Below are 17671 nucleotides of genomic sequence, written 5' to 3'. Positions count from 1 at the left end.
GTTTTCATAACTGTGCACTGCAAAATTGTATTCACAGTTAAATTAGAATGTAATCCCTGGACAACGTCTAAGCAATTAGCCCACAGTACTGCCTGTGAAATAGTGAAGGAGGGCATTTTTGTATTCCATGACTTTTTTGGGGGGTTAAGAATGGGTTTATATAAGTTCTCATTTTTGTAGGTTTTATTTATTCTATCAGTCTTTAACAAATGTTTATTGCTGCAATTTTTCAGTGTATCATTGTTTTACTGCCCTTGTAGTACTGGAATTTAGTTGAAAGAATAAAACATTTACTTCTAACCTGTGTTTTTACCTATATAAGTGGCATTTTTGCCATCATTCAAATAAAATAGATGTGAGTGTACTAAATAAATCTATGTTTAATATTTATTAGCTAATAGTTCAAAAAGAAAGGTATAGATACGAATGTTCTAGAAAGCTTTGTTAAGGTTGACTGGCATGTGTAGGACTAATTTGAGATTTTGTAGGTAATTTTGGTCCTCATCAAGCATTCCTTTAACGTAATAAGTTATATGAGCGAAGAGGGTATGGGCATGCTACCTTCATTCCTCCTATTTAGAAAAGTGAATTCTTCACTGGAGAACCTCCTGTAGTCAATTAAGCTTCTAAACTGTTAGCAAAGCCTTCACTGATACTGAAGGAGTGGTGTTTTTTTTTTCTGTAGGCAGCCACTTTCCTGCAAGTGAGGCTGGCAGAAATTATGGGTGAAGCAGTTGTAATCTCTTCATGTTCTACTCCTCAAAGGCATACCTTACATAATATGTCTGAATAATATTTTTTGACACTCAGAAATGTGAGGTTAGCTAAGATGCTTTCTGAAGCAGTATATCTTAAGGAGCAACTACTTTTTATGTTTTTAGAAACTTTCTTCATCCCAGATTGAAGGTATTGAAAATTTCATTGCTTTGGAAGCAATTTGAGGTTGGAGAAAATTGCCTGTGTTTATCTCAGTGGCTTTTTTTCCACATTTAAAAAGAACCATGTTCCCATTCACACCTTATTTAACAGATAATTTGTTTTTACTTCTGTTACTGTAACTGAATTCAATGTGTGAGCCTTTTTCTAGGGAGTTACCAGATTTTCTTACTTGCAGCTGCAAGATTGTAAAGAAGTTGCTTTTTATATGGATAAAGAAAACTAGATTAGACCTTTTGAACTATTTTTCACTCTTACGTGACTCTTATTGACTTTTTACAGTGCTGCTGCTACTGAAATCACTACAAAAGCATTCAAATTATATTCTCATGTTAACATTCATGTTTTACATGAAATCTGCAGGCATCTTGTATTTAAATATCCATCTATTCACCTCTCTGCTTTGAAACATTCTTTATTCTAAGCAAGTAGTTCGTATTCTTCTGGGCACATATGTAATTTTAACAAGATTTCTATTACAGAAACTGCCATTTTGATTCATGGATTTTAATATACTTCCACTGTACATTTGCACTGGATTGTTGGCTTTGAGCCTTTGAAAAACTAAAGGGGCGAGAGTATTAAGCAATCGGACATACCTTGCCACAGAACGGACTTACAGCACATGGTGTAGTTCACTGCTGCTAAGATTAAGTACTTTTGATTCCCTAAGGTCTCTGAACTATAAGAAAATTGCTCTGAGCTCTTTGGAAAGTGATGTAAAAACATGTATTTAATATGGGGATGAGGGGCACAGATGGAGGTTCACTGGAATATAGTACCTTAATTAAAGTGTTTACATGCTGAAATGCCAAGTCTGTTCTTCTCCTGCAGCAGTGTTCGTGAACAGTTGGTAGTCTTGCAAGTGGAAACCTCCCTATGGGATGGTGAAGAAAGCCGCCTTTGTGCATTATTGGCAATTTGCTTTACACGTCTTGCAAATAGTTGCAGTGTCTGTCTCTTGCAAAAATGTGTTTGCATATTTATATTTGGGATAATAGGTTTATTGAGAGGCCCTCCCACATTCCAAAATCATTAGTTTGAGAATGTCAGTTTGTCTTTAACAAAACTGAAAATAGTTCAAAGAAGAACAATAGTAGTGTTATGTGGTGCTTACTATTCTAAATTGGACCTGGAAGGCTTAAGTTGAAATTCTCACAATTTACATGAAGCTTACCATATTACATTGGGCCAATTCATCCCCTTGCAATCCTTTCTATAGAATTATTGTTGAGATAAAATTGGGAGCCTGCATGAAAGCCAAAAATGTTCAGAGAACAGGTGGAATGTGTAAATGATACAGTAGCAAAAAATTGATTCTAAGGTTGCAGTTCTATTATGAATGAAACATTCTAATTTAACTAAAAAAATGTGGCAAGAAGTATGGAAAATGTGATATATAAAGCAGCACTCGGATTTTTTTTCCCTACAAGATTGATGAAAAAAGAAGGCACTGTGGCATTAAGGAATCTACTCATTGAAGGTTAAACTGATTTAAATGAGCAATTTTTTCTAGTGCCTTTCTTCCAAGTCTGGAAGTGTGCACTTTTGAAGTGCTTGCAACCCAGCTGTCAACTAAAAGGAAGCCTGCATTTTTGAAGTGTGAGTGATCTAAATTGCTGCCTTGATAGACGGAAGGTAGCAAATAAATTGAAAACAGTGAATAAAACAGGTGAACCAAGGTCAGCTACATGTTGAAATGTATATGGATAATCCAGGAAGTCATTTTGTATATTTTATTTATGCCATTACAGTGGATATTATTTTCGCTATTACAGAATCCTTTCTTATTAACAATTACCCCATGTCAGTCTTGCCACGTGATCCGTTTTCTGTTTTGTGGGTTTTATGAATCCCAAAAATTCCAGTTCTGATACTGCTCTAATGAACCGAGCACTTGGGAGTTCTAGTCAAGGAAATGGCATCTCCATCAATCAAGATTTAATAATTTACTACACATAACAAATTTGGGATAGTTTACAACACAATTTAGCACATTTATAGATTGCTCCCCGTTCTTTGCAATAGCCTTACAATATTAAATGTATGCTCAATCTACCAAATAATATATCTTCAACTAATAGCAGATTTTGATATCTCTGGAATTCATCTTCAAGAGTAGGTTAAGTAAAGTAAGTTATTTACACTGGCCAAGCCCTTTTTTTCTCCTTGCATCTACTGCTTAACATCCTGAATAATCTGCCCTAAAGTTTCCAGAAAGTTATTTTCATTTATTTTCTCATTAACCTGTTACATTCCAGATTCCTCAATAGATCACCTTGCATGCTACTATAGTAAACTAATCTGAAGTAGCAGCACTTATTTGAATGAAATGCTGAAATAATAGCATAAGAAGATACACCTAAATCAGAAAGACTGGGTGAGCTCTGTTACTTTGTAAACCGCTTAGAGAGGGCTGAAAGCCCTATGAAGCAGTATATAAGTCTACTGCTATATAGAAATTATGATTAAAGATTTCTGTAAAACAGAATTGATGTGTATGAGCGAAGAGATACAGGTGGTTTAGTCAAACATCCTATGCTCACTGCAGGAAGCCACTAAATTATATCATCCAGCACCTATTTGAAAACCTTGAAGAGTTTAGAGCTATTCTCAGGCTGCTGCATCACTAAACAGCTCTTGACAGCAAGGCTGCATTCCAACTACTGAGTTTTCTTCCCTGCACAAGATGTCCAGCATCTTCGGCTGCTTTCCATAGGGCTCTTAGACCCCTTAATCTTCCAGAGAGAGGCCTTCCGAACCCACTCCCTTCGTCAGTGTCCAAAAATAGATGCAATAATTCAAATGCAATTTAACCAGTGCAAGTATAATACAAGTATTTTCTGTGATCTGAAGAGAATAATAATAAAGCTCATTCTATTGGGTTTCCTTTAATTGTTGCACTACACACTTCGCTTGTGTTCAACTAGTGGCCTGGTAGCTGTTGGTCTTCATACTGCTGCCCAGGTTTCCCTAATCCAACCCAGGTGCATAGCCTTATACTTGTCAGAGTGAACATTATCCTCCTAGATTTGGCATACAGTTCAAATCAGTCAAGGTTATTTTGAATTTTGTTTCATCCTCTAAAACCTTAACCAATCCTTAACTTGGTACAATCTCTAAAATGTTTTACTTCGTTCTTTTTATTTACAATCTAAAGATAATTTTCAAAAATAAATACTGTGGTTTTCAGGTAGATTTCTTAGAAGAATATAAAAAAAGGATACTGGATAATGTCATCTGTCTGGTTTTTGATTGTGGAATCTGTATTTCCAACTGCAGTTACAACTGTTGAAAAGGCCTAGAGAAATAACATGTCATAAAAGCATTCAGAAAAGTTGTACAAAGTTCACATCTTGGCTTACATATTACACTCATTGTTAGAGGCAGGGCATCAAAGACCAACAAGTAAACAGGGAGACATAATACTTGTATATATTTTAATGTGGGTTTTTTTCAAACTAATATAATTTATTACCTAACAAGATTCTCAAATATTTCTCTTAAATTCCAGAACAAATATCACAAGTCGCAAAATAGATGCCATCCTAATTTAAGTGGGTAGCCATAAAGATAAAACAAAAGCAAATGAGAGTCCTAGGCAGAGGTAAAAGGTTGGCTTTATTATCCACATTCATTATTTGTCTCAGTTCTTACCCATCTAGTTCCAAACTTGGATACTTTTTATTTTTGCTATTTGCTAAAGGAATGTAGCCTGAAGCTACTCCAGATATTGTTAACAAAAACTTAGTCTCTAATTTTTTTTCTCCATAGATAGAACATTTTTGCAAAAAATTGTGCTTATGCCAAAATCAGCAGCTATATGTGAAGAAGTAAAAGCTATTCTCTTCTTACCACAACTGAAGAGAAATAAATTGATTTTTTCCCATTTCTATTGGGATGTTGTGAGAAACTCCAGAAATTACTTGCCCAAATTTACAGGCAGAAAATAAACTTCCTATGGACGAGTTAAATTTAAAAAACAACACAATTGCTTGCAAAAGAAAAAAAAAGTTTTATTTCTCTCTCCATCTCCCCCCCCCCCCCAATTTCTTTCAAAAAGGAGCAACAAATTATCGCTGGCATATTCTGCAAAAATCCATGAAAAATTTCATGGCCTTGGTTTCTTTAACCAAGGTGGCACTAGCTGAGCCTCACAGATCAAAAAATGAAGAGAGTTTTCCATTTTGCTAGAGGGAGCAATGAGCTGTTACTGTTTCCATTCTCCCCAAAGTCCCAATTTAACAAAACAGAAGGCACATTCTGTGCTATTTTCTTCCAGAAAATAAAATCCGTTTAGAAAGAGTGTTTCCCTGCTCTTTAAAACAAACTCCAATGATGTGTAGTTGCTCTTTAATAAGAAAATATCACCAAAAATGGGAATTGTAATGGAAGGTGCTTAGCAGGGGGGAGATGAGCCTCGTTACGTGCATTCATTTATTGAATCTTGGTATAAAACATCTGCAAGAATTTACACAAATTATGATTTTGACACACCCTGGAAGAACATGAAGGATGTGTCTTCAATGCTTTTTAATTAACTGTACCCTGTCCTCCTTATGCTAGTCTATTACTGTAATAAAGATTTGATTTGAAGCAGTGGTGGGTTTCAGATCCTGTTCCAACCGGTACGGTTGGAACGGGCCTGGTGTCATCCATATGGGCGTGCGCACATCCTAACTGCCAGCAACGCCTCCACAAGCCTTTGCGACGCTCCAGCTGCTTGGTGGAGCGTCACGCAGGCACTGTATGTGCCGTGCGCAGAAGCGCCAAAGGCTTTAAAGGACAGGTAAGGAGCTCAGGCAGGCCCTCCAGAGCATCGTACCCGAACGGTACCCAGTGCTCCGGGCAGGCTCTGGTACACAGGAGTACACCTGTACCGGAGTGTACCACCTGCAACCCACCACTGATTTGAAGGCACTGTAGAGTTTTATACTGTATCTAATAGCATGAATGAGCAGCTTTGAAAAAATCCAGCAGAATAGCAGGTATACCTTGAATCATTTTACCTACCTCCAGCCAGTCAACCAGGTTAATCAATCTGCCACACTCCAAATGCAGCTTGTATGCTATACAAATATCAGGAGCTGCACCAGAAAGGGATTCTGCATCACATTGCAAGGAGTCATCCTGATAAACAAAATTCACAATCCAAAATAGGTGCCAGGTATCTCATTGGTGTGATAATTATACCATCATCTTGGTTATATAGCTAGTGTTCTATAATGCACATGGCGGTTTCTCAACATCACAGTGATAATGGAGGCATAATTTGCACACAGCTGTGTTAAATGAGCCTTAAAAAACAGTGACAACCTCCCGTCCCCCAATGTAATTACAGCAGGGCAGGCAGTTGCAAGTGAAGATATGGAACTGTTCCCATTTATGGGCTATTTACTAGTCCAGCGATAGCAAACCTTTTTTGGCTCGTGTGCCATAAGGGGGGAAGCGCAGGGGGGGGGTCATGCATGGCTGTGCCACACCCATAATGCAATGCACAACACATCCAGTGCACATGCGCGCATGAGAGGCGCTCCCCCCATTTTTTGCACACTTTTCGCGCTCCCCAGGCTCCAGAAGCTTTATAGGAGCCTGGGGAGGGCGAAAACAGCCTTCCTCGCCCTCCCGGAGGCCCTCCTTCAGGAGGGAAGCCTCCTGAAGGTCCATGAAGCCTCCGGAGGACTAAAAACGACCTTACAAGCAAACCAGAAGTCCATTCCTGAACTTCCGGTTTGCCCATAGGGCCATTTTTTGCGCTCCGGATGCTTCAGGGAAGCTCCTGAAGCCTCCGGAGGGCCTCCGGGTGGGGGTGGGAGGGACGCTTGTTTTCACCCTCCCCAGGCTCTTATAAAGCCTCTGGAGCCTGGGGAGGGTGAAAAATGGCTTTAAAAAAGGCTGAACTCAGCTGGCCAGCGCACACATGCGCACTGGCAAGCTGACAGGGCAACGCCTTGTGTGCCCTGACAAATGGCTCCGCGTGCCACCTGTGGCACACGTGCCATAGGTTCGCCATCCCGGTACTAATCTATTCCATTTTACAAGACAATTTTCTCATCTCTGACTCATTGGAATAGATGCCAGAAAACAATACTACTTTTTAATAGAGAAGGCAACTATCTCTGATAAAGAAAGCCAAGCTAAACTTCCTGTATGTGTCATTTCCTACTGTCTGGGATGCCCCTAGGATTGCAAAGTAAGAGTTTCTTGGACTGAGCTCCCTGACAGTGGTCCAGCAATGCTCTCCAGGAGTTGTAATTACCATTACTATCCCGTTTTAGTTATTTTTTATAGCTACAAGCAACAATAGGGAAGTTATCATGATTTTTAACACTTGCTATAAAGTGTTATTTCAATACAAAATCTTGGACATTTCTGTAGTACTTTATAGCAATATCTAAATGTGTTGCCATCTGTGTAAACACATATTGGCATCAGTGTGGCTGTAACTACTCTGTCACATCCCTCTAGTTTGGTTAGTAGCTATAAAAGAATAGATTGCCTGTGGATTCTTCTGGATTGTTCTTTCTTAGTTTGGCTCCAGTCTAGGAATTTTTCTGATGGGCTTTCATTCAAGTACTATCAGGAGCAGACTCGCTTAGCTTTCATAGGGATCGGCTGGGGTCAGCCGTGACCCGTCAAAAGCGCGATCGACAAAATCGCGCCTTTGACGTCATCACAGCGCGACGAAAAAGATCGAAAAATTCAAATAAAAATTAATAAAAATTAAATTAAAGCAAGCCGATTCACATAAAGGTAAGGGTTAGGGTTAGGGTTAGGTTAAGGGTTAGGGTTAGCTTTAGAGCGTTAGCGTTAGGGTTAGGTTAAGGGTTAGCGTTAGGTTTTTCGTTACTTTAACGGTTAGGTTTAGGGTTAGGTTAAGGGTTAGGGTTAGGGTTAGGTTTGGGGGGCTTAGGGTAAGGTTTTCGCTTTATTTTTACATTTTTCGAACTTTTTCGTCGCGCTGTGATGACGTCACAGCGCGCTTTTGTCGAGCGCGATTTTGTCCTACGCGCTTTTGTGGTGGAACCGGGGTCAGCAGCTGACCTGCTCCCTCCAATAGACATCTTTATACTATGTTATCATAATTTCCCAATGATAAAATTATATGGAGAAATATTTCATCAACATTTTTAAAAATGATTTAGAATGTTCCTACAATAGTAATGCTACTGTAGTTCCGAGAAGTGTATTTATTTATTTTTATACTTAAAATGTAATTTTTGCTATAGATTTTGCTTAGGGCCACATTCATGTTATTTCAGAAAAAATGTTAGAATCCTTGATAAGCGAAGACAAGGAAATAGTTAGTATGTTGTCAAGCTCTTACAGCTTCAACTAGTCATGTAGAAAATACAGTGGCATGAAAAATGGACAAATCCTTCAAGGAATGACACTTTCAATAGTTTGGATGTGATGAGAAATGAGGCTACAAGATTGTTGCCTTGTTCTTATTTCCTACCTTCAGATAAAAGTATGGATTGTTGAGAGCAGTGTGAAGAGCAGCACGTGGGGTGGCATTTAAATGCTCTTGGAGGGTATTAGCTGCACTGAAATACATCACCTCATGTAGTGTTTGCATCTCTGCAGGTGCAAGGTAATTCCTAAATAGCACACAAAATGGTAAGAGAAGGATGTTTATTGAATTCAGCTCCTAATTCTATTCTCAGAAAATGAGCAATGTGTATGTATTGTATTGCACTTTGGCATCATGTACCACTTTTAGCTTTTAAGTTTTAAAAGGTTTTTTAATTGTAGATTTCCCAGAAAATATTAAAGGTAAAGGTTTCCCTTGCACATATGTGCTAGTTGTTCCCACTCTATGGGGTGGTGCTCATCTCCATTTCAAAGCCGAAGAGCCAGCGCTGTCTGAAGACGTCTCCATGGTCATGTGGCCTGCATGACTCAACCCCGAAGGCGCATGGAACAGTTTCCTTCCCACCAAAGGTGGTTCCTATTTTTCTACTTGAATTTTTACATGCTTTCAAACTGCTAAGTTGGTAGACTATATTACCTCTTTTTAAAAAGATGGTGACATCGAATTTTCTACATACTACTGACAATTTTGATTAAAACAAACATTCTAGTGTCATTGATAAAATTTAGTAATACCAACGTCTACATGTAGTATTTTCCACTATACTCTGTTCAGATTTTAATTCTATTATTCAGTTGGATCAGATATTTAAAAACTGGTTTCACTCTAAAATCAGAATAATGAGCTTTTTTGGGCAAAATCCTGCAATATATTAATAAACTCCACATATTTCCTCTTTAAGTGTTAAAAGGTTTGTGTTCTTTTTGTTCAGTTCTTTCAGTGTTTTCTTTTTCTCAATTACAATATTCTTATTAAAGATACAAACTTATCCTAGAAGACTGTGCATAAATCAAACATAGACTGGAAATAAATCACACTTAAAACTGTTCCGCCATAGTTTAAGAACTACAATCCACTTTTTTTTAACTTCTGGCATTGGTAATAATTCCTTATTTAATGAAAATGGCTTTCCATTTTGCTGAAATAATGTCTTTAGATAGTTTATACAAGGCGCAGTACAGTTTTAAGGCCACCTTAAAATCATTTTCAGAATTAAATAGGAACTGAAGTATTTCATTAATACTATTATTATAATATTCCCAAGAACAATGGTTCTCATTAAAAAAAATAATATAGCCATGTCTCCAAAGCACTCAGGAAATTCCACAAATGCAAAGCCACCACTGAAAAGGCTGACTATATTATCATCAAAGTAATATCTGTTTAACAACAAAGCAAAATATGCAGCAAGGAGTTTGTTTGCAACTTCTGAAATCAAAAATTTACCATCAAATTATAAAGTTGAATATGACAAAGTGGAAAATTATTATATACATAAGGAGAAGTCATCTAACTGCATATGATTAATGGTAAATTAAATTAAAGATTAATGAAATTAAAATCAAATTTATTGGTTGCTTTGGTCCTGCTCATTTGTCATAGTTGTTTTATTTGGACTGTAATCATGTTCGTGCAACTTACATTTAAAGGGCAACTCTTATCCTAAAAACAACAACAACAACACCCGCCTGTGTGGGGCCAGAAGTGAACTCAGCAACTGTGTAGACTTAGCTGATGGTAGACATCTTATAACATAGTCTCAAATATTTTTGGCAAATTGGACAGACTGCAGCCCCCAAACCCTCTCCTAATTTTAGTGTTCTGACGTACTGAAGTCAGAATGTAACAAAAAAGCTCAACCCAATTAAAACAACCAAAAAAAGTTTATAGGAGAGAAATGAGAAAAGGGAGGAGATAAGGTTTATTCTCCATCTTATAAACTAGAATCCATTATATTCAAACAGCTTTTTCCTACCAGTAAATTTATTATGTAAAATTGTGCAATAATTTCTATATTACTCATGCTTTGTAATTAGTTTGTAGTACAGACATAGGCAAATAACAGTCCTTACCAATTTATTTTCAGACCAAATTTCAATTCCACAACCAACACCCCCTTGAAAAGGTTAGGGTTAGGGTTAGACAAAATGGATTTCACAAGCTCCTTAGAAAAAAAACAATGCTCACCTCACAAGGCCATCTATAAAGTCAACAATTTCAAAACGGAGTATTTCAAATGTTGTTAGTTTCTTTACTCTCCTTGACTCTTTCATCTCCAACAAAGTCTACAACATAAAGCAGTACTGATCATCTCCATAGGTATTTCCACGTTATGTACTAAGCAATTTGTGTGTGTGTGTGCGCGCGCGCGCAGCCAAATGCCTTAATGTGTCCTTTGAATTGCTTCTTAAATTGTTTAAGGAATGTCTATTCTTTACATTAGAACCAGTTGTTCTTTTGCAACTATTGATCATACAGAAATGCAAAGATACTTTTACCAAGTTAGAATTAGGTATTGATTAAGGTATTATAACCTGGGACACTTAGGTTCAAGTCCATCTCTAGCCATGGAAGCTTGCTGTGTTATTTTGGGTCAATTAATGTTTCTCAATCAAAACTACTACAAAGAATGGCTGTTGTGGAAAAAGGAAGTGCCATATAAGTTACCTTGAGCTCCTGAAGGAAAGAGGGGGGGATGGGACGGGACACACATAAATCTAACAAAAGCAAAACAAAGTATAGAAATACTAGATGGTTCTTAGATATTAAACTGTATCTGTTAGTTACACAATTCTTTTACAATGAGCAAATACAACACAGTGATCTAAGCAACCATTTTAATTTTGCTTGGTTTGATTTGTTTTACTGAACAACACCACAGTTAGCCAGTCAGGCAAAGACCATCTTTCCATTTCTCCAGTTACTTGATTATAGAAGAATTGGAGCTGTTACTATATTTTAGTAACAGACGTACATGCACATGAGATATAATCAGAGAATCCGATAAAAATGATAATTAAAATTGAGACACACGGGCATACAGAACACATTTCATCAATGTCCTCTTTCCTTTTGTAAATAAGGTAAGGAATAAGGAGTAGGGCAGAAAGAGATGGGGAACCAGCAAGACAGAAGCAATTTTACAAAATAAAACTGAAACTGTGACCTCAAAACTAGTTAACATGCATATTTCTACATATGTAATATATATGGGCATTAAGATAATTCAGAAATGTTGAACAGAGATGGTAAAGAACAACTAATAAGTACCGTCTGGAGGAGCATCTTCTCTTCCCACATTGGGATATATTAAAATTCTAAACCTGCATTTGGTTCAAGCTGAAATGTCTTCCTTTGATTAGTTTTGATTTCAGAGGGCATATTATATATACCAGTCAACTTAATCAGTAACTCTAGAGTTACAAAGTCAACAGTTAAATATGCTGACCTTTTGAAGATGATACAGATCTGTTTTCTTCTTAAGCTCCTCCAGTGAGGATATGGATTTTTCTTGATCACCACTGGCTTCTGTGATTTGTATAAGAAAAACAGCAAGTATAATTATCTTCCATAAAGGATCCAACCGAGAAAGAAAATGCTCTATGCACTAGCTGAAAAAGAGGTGGGATTTGGTTGGATGGACTTCTAGATACATCTTCAGCAAACAACCCCCCCCCCTCCCCAATAGGATTTCAGAGTACTGGGAGATCTTTCATTGAAGGTGACATTGGAGATGGCAATCAAAATCAAAAAACGCCATGGGACCTAGAATTTAGTAGGTAATTTCATGCACATAAATGCAAATCAAGATTGAATTCAGCATGTTTTTTGGGGGGACGGACTGTTATCTTCCACCCCTCCTCTCCTCTGGCTTCCTACAATCAAACAAAATAAGATGAAGGATTTACTCAAAGAAAAATGAGAGATAAAATGAAGCAACATTGTGAAATCCCTCTGCAACACTTAATCCCATAGTAAGCCTTGCTGGACAGATTCTCAGAAATTACAAAATTCAGTTCAAATGCCTTCCAGGCAGCTTTAGTTATTGTTTTTAACATATAAAGAGACTTCTTCCTTCCAGCCATATGTGTGTGCCATACATTCATATAATCTATACGGTTTAAGATAGTAGAGTCTAACTGAACTAAATAAAACACAAATACAATATTCAAAAACAGCTCTCTGATGTATGTATGCAAGATTTTTATCTATTTCTGATATTTTGTCACCTTAGATATTCGTATTTGTAATTTTATCTATATACCGTGTTTCCTCGAAAATACAACATGTCCTCATAATACAGCCATTCCACATTTTTCTGGTGGGCAAAACTATAAGCCCCCCTCGCATATAAGCCCCCTGGACAACCCCCCACCTCTGGCCAGGCAGAGCGCTGCTCACCAACCTAGAAGTATCCCAAAGGTGCCAAGCCGTGGGAACCTGGGGGGAGGCAAAGGTGATTGCGTTGTTTGGTGCCTTCGGGATACCACTAGGCTGGTGAGCAGCGCTGTGCCCAACTGAAGAAGGGGGTTGCCGGGTGGCTGCTCTCTTGCGAGCGGGTTCCCAAAGAGCTGGGCATGGGCGAATGGCTATGTTGCACTGTCGCAGAGTGCAACACAACAGCCATGAAGCGACCACCCTTATGAGCAGCCACCCGGCAAACCCCCTTTGCAACTGGGCACAGCACCATTCACTGACCTAGGGGTATCGCCAAGCTGCGCGTAAGTGCCTGTTCACCGCTGCCTGGTTCCCGTGGCTTGGCGCTATCCAAATGCCAGTGAATGGCACTCTGCATGGCTGGAGAGGGAGGTTGCGCGAGTGGCTGTTCCACTCTCGCTCACCCACCTCCCAATGCACGGCCCAGGTCTTATTATGGAGCCAGGGCACCTCCGCCACTGCTACCATCCCAGCCTGGCTTTTTCCGCGGTTTCCAACCCGAGTCTTTTGGCAGTGACTGCTCTGGGTGCACGCTCTATGGTTGTATGCTCTACAGGCAGCTGGCCCACAACCATAGAGTTTGCCCCAAGAGCGGCGGCAAACAGGCGCTCATGCGGCTTGGCGATACCCCTAGGTTAGTGAATGGTACTGCGCCCGGCTGCAAAGGGGGTTTACCGGGTGGCTGCTTATGAGCATCGTCGCTTCATGGCTGTTGTGTTGCGCTGCTGCGACAGTGCAACACAGCTATTTGCCCATGAGGCTGTGCCTGGCCTCGTGGGCATGCCTTTAAAGCTTGTAGACCCAGTCCGATTGGATCCTGACAGAGTCATGCCCATGGCTGGATGATGTCTTCACCATCCCGAGAAAGGGCGCATCAGGTAAGAAACCAACGCCCATTCAGTTGCTGAATTCATATGTTCTGCAATCAAGTTTAGAGTGATTTACCTTGAGTTTGTATCTATTGTTTGCCCGTGTATTATTGCAGTTGAAGCTGAAGTAATATAACAGGCAGCCAATGAGGAATCTACAAGCTTATCTCTAGCTTCTGAACTGGTCAATAAAAAATTGGGGTAAAGTTTTCAAAGGAAGGAGGAAAAGGCAAGTAAAGTGGGTGACTTTTCAGTTTATCTCCATTTTATTTGATCTCCAATACCCTGGAGGCAAGGGAAACTAGCAAGGGAAAGCTGAATTTGGAAATCCCCAGAGTTGTTTTACTGTGTAAGATGTAATTAACACCCCATGCAATTCCGTTAAATAAACCAAGAATATAATGGTAGTTACAGAATTACACAGAATAAGATCTATGTAGGCCTCTGAATCTGTTTTCTCCTTCCTCCCACTATGCACTTGAACCCAAATAAGAGTATCACCCAACAAACATTTACCCAGTCTTTTTCTGAAGATGCTGAGTAAAGGAGAGACCACCACTTCCTTGGAACTGCTTCCACTGATAAACTGCTGTTATCATTATGAAATATTTTGTTACCTTCAACCACAACCTGCCTTTTAATTTCAATCGATCATTGATTAATTGTCTTTCTTCAACTTCTAATTTGGCATTTAGAACAGTTCAGTTTTGCACAGTTTTAAGTTTTTATGCTGAGTTCACCAATAACAGCAAAACAATGCGACGATTTAGCTAAAAGTCATTGTATACCTCAAGAAATGTCATTTTAAAATGCAATCCATTATATTTCAATCTATCCATTATTGTTTCAATTCTCAAACCAATGGGCTAATTCAACATTAACAAGTAGACTTCTTTTTACTACTTGGAAGCCTAAGAAATCTCAAGGGACCAGCCAATTTATTCCTTATTTGTTCTCATAATGCCAGGCATTTTTTATAATGAGAGTATTTTTTACATCTCTTCAGCGGGCATGGATATAGAAAATAACAATGGAATTAGAATATCTAACAAAACTTCAGTACCTTCAAGATTATTAAGTAGATGCACATATTTCTCCAATTTTTCTAAAGTCTTTCTAAGACACTTTACAGAAGAGGATATAAGAATGTCCACACATTTTTCAAGAATAGCCACCAATTCATCCTTGGCCAACATCCTAAAAAAATAAAGAAACCAAGAATATGAAGAATTTACTATAGAAAAAAGGTAAAGTGAAACAAGTGTAGACAAATGTACAACAAAAAACTGAGCTTGATGACTGGTGACTGCACAACATAAGCATAACATGGTCTTAGCAACAGGGAAATAATCAGTCATCTCCTTCCTGCTTCAAGGACCCTCTACAAGGATGCAAATATCCAGCTGTCTGCAAGGAATATAAATCCTTCCACTCCCCACTATCCTGTCAGAACTGAAGAAGCTTCTTGAATGAGAAGCGAAACATCTTCAAAAGAAAAAAAAATAAGAAAGCCCAGTTGCCTCCTGAAAAAAGCACCTTTGGGACCACCTGGATGTCTGAGAATCTCTACAGACTTGAATCTTCTTCCATGTTTTTTTTTTCAACTTCCCGATATAGGCTACATTCCTGGAATTTCCTAATTGTATCCAATTCAAATAGTAAGCAAATCTAACCTTACTTAGCATTTCAAGATCAGCCTAGACTAGGTGCTGCTATCTAACAAATGTACAATACAAGACAGTGTACAGTGTACACAAAAATTTGATAAATCCTAATAAAATACTATAAAGACTAGGCAAAAAGCAGGTCAACTTTTTAACAAATGCAGTGTCAACACAAAATTTGGCTTTGTATAAAAGTATTCCTGGATCCAAGCCACAGTATTTCAGACCTTCTTAGTTATACTCGAATGAAATCTCTACTTAATTACACTTCTAGATAATCTTTATAAAAGTATATTGGGCAAAAAAAAAGAAGTCTGTGTCCACAGGATTATGCTATAATTAGCATAATCCAAAATGAAAAGAAAAATAATTGGAGAGGGAGGGAAGAAACATTACCCAAATTCCATAACCAATTCCTGAAATCATATTTGCCTATCCCATCCGTCCGTCCATTCATTTTACCGTATTTTTGGAGTATAAGATGCACCTTTTTTCCTCAAAAAAGCGGCTGAAAATCTGGGTGCGTTTTATACACCAAATACAGCATTTTTTGCCTTCCGAAGCCCTACCCCTTCACTAAAATGACTGTGCATACCCTTATGGAGGCTTTCAGAGAGCTCCTGGGGGCTGGAGAGGGCAGAAATGAGCAAACAACGGGCCACTTTTTGCTCAATTTTGCCCCCTTAGCCCCCAGGAGCACTCTATAAGCCTCCATAAAGCTATGCATGCGATTTTTTTTGACAAAAAATGGCCCATTTTTTGCTTGTTTTTGCCCTTCCAGGAGCACTCTGCAAGCTCCCCCAAGCCTGTGCATGCCTTTAAAAAAACGGGCCCGTTTTGGGGAGGTTTGCAGAGTGCAAAAACTTTTTCCCCACCTTTCAGAAAGCTCTTTAACTGATTGATGAAAATTACATTGATCAAGTGCTCTGCCTGCAGAAACAAAATCTTAGGTGCTGCAGATTGTCAGAAATTTCCTTCTCCAGCACATGGATAAATACACCTGGAAACATCTACCTACCTACTCTCTCTCTCTACCTACCTACTGCATTTCTCTCTCCCCCTCTCTCTTTCCCTACCTAACTACTGTATTTCTCTCTCTCTATTTTTTTTCTCTCTCTCTATCCCTTTATGTACCTTCCTACCTAACTACTCTCTTTCTCTCCCTCCCTACCTATTCTATTTCTCTCTCTTTCTCTCCCTCTCTAACCCTCTATCTATCTACTTTTTAAAAATTTGCCTCTTCAAAACCCCGGTGCATCTTATACTCCAAAAAACACCGTACACAGCCACCCTTCTGACAAGTGTGACTCTCAACTCAGCATTACCATGCCTTCTTGTCTTTGAGACCACACAAATTAACACATCTCAGTATCAGTTATAGAAATAAAGTCTAAGAGGGTGGAACATATTTCTTGACTTATATACAGACATGTGCAACAGGACAGCCTGAGTGGTATATAGTTAGTGTATTAGGCCTGGATCATGATGATTCAGGTTTAAATTTCTGTATTTTTATTTTAATCACGGGATTAACTAAATTCAAAGAGTTGTTCCATTGAGTCCTTGGAGAAAAGGCTGAAGGATAAAAAAGGAAGCAGACCCATGAGCTGAATAGTTTCATCCAAAGATCAAACAGTCTGAGTGGGGGGGGGGGGGGAATAGGATTTGGCTGTGCAATCCAGCTGGCAGTCCCACTAACAAAGGACATTAAACACTTATTTTATATTTTAAAAAAAATGATCAGTTGCCAAAAAAGAAAGACACAACAACAACAACAAAAACCCAAACCACTACTCCTCTGGCAACACATTTCTAACCCCAAGTTCTTTTAAATAGCTAATGGAGACTTTACTATGTCTTGAACACAAGAAAGAAATGGAAAGAGAGCTACCTCACCAGCTGCATGGCAGACTCATATTCCTCTCTTTCCCATATGCTTTTTTCCAAACATGCACAATACAGCTCTCTGATCTGTAATGCAGGAAATGTTTTGTAAATATTAAATTAATGAAATGTTCATTTTTACCAATTTGTTACTTACAATAAAAGCTTTATAAATGGTAAGGCTTCACTGATCTCCTACACTATCCAGGAATGTTAGTTCAATAATAATAAAGAAAGTACATACAATTAATGTGGACAGATTCACACTGTAAAAACAAACTGCTTTCACTGCTTTACAATAAATGTATTTTTTTATTATCTCTTTCCCACCCTAAGGTACATTTTTCAGTATTTGCTTCTCAGAAGAAGCCGAGACAATTTGACTAAACCTAATTATTTCAATGTCAAAAGAGCTATAAAATACTTTCAAGGCCCTTTTCTCTTTGAATATATTGAGTGGCCTGGCAGTTAAAAAGAGTTAGTGTTGTTTTATCTTACTGCACTGC

General features: G+C 38.4%; 1 protein-coding gene across 2 annotated transcripts in view; it reads right to left on the bottom strand.

Annotated features, from left to right (window-relative positions):
- ORC3 (origin recognition complex subunit 3) overlaps positions 1–17671 on the bottom strand; it is a 48024-nt gene that overhangs the window by 5174 nt on the left and 25179 nt on the right. Inside the window, exons 13-20 of one of the 2 annotated variants that reach the window (XM_032216919.1) lie at positions 17173–17252; positions 14681–14814; positions 11760–11839; positions 10499–10596; positions 8396–8537; positions 5950–6066; positions 4164–4237; positions 2738–2832 (exon numbers count right to left, since the gene is read on the bottom strand). In XM_032216919.1, coding sequence (XP_032072810.1) covers positions 2738–2832; positions 4164–4237; positions 5950–6066; positions 8396–8537; positions 10499–10596; positions 11760–11839; positions 14681–14814; positions 17173–17252 — 820 coding nt within the window. Of the gene's footprint in view, positions 1–125; positions 2833–4163; positions 4238–5949; positions 6067–8395; positions 8538–10498; positions 10597–11759; positions 11840–14680; positions 14815–17172; positions 17253–17671 lie in introns of those variants that run through there. The other variant, XM_032216920.1, reaches the window with a different exon arrangement.

This window comes from Thamnophis elegans, chromosome 4 (genome assembly GCF_009769535.1).
Source record: "Thamnophis elegans isolate rThaEle1 chromosome 4, rThaEle1.pri, whole genome shotgun sequence".
In the NCBI taxonomy this organism is placed as follows: Eukaryota; Metazoa; Chordata; class Lepidosauria; order Squamata; family Colubridae; genus Thamnophis; species Thamnophis elegans.
The sequence above is the reverse complement of the archived record's forward strand: the minus strand, read 5'-3'. Positions and strand labels throughout refer to the sequence as shown.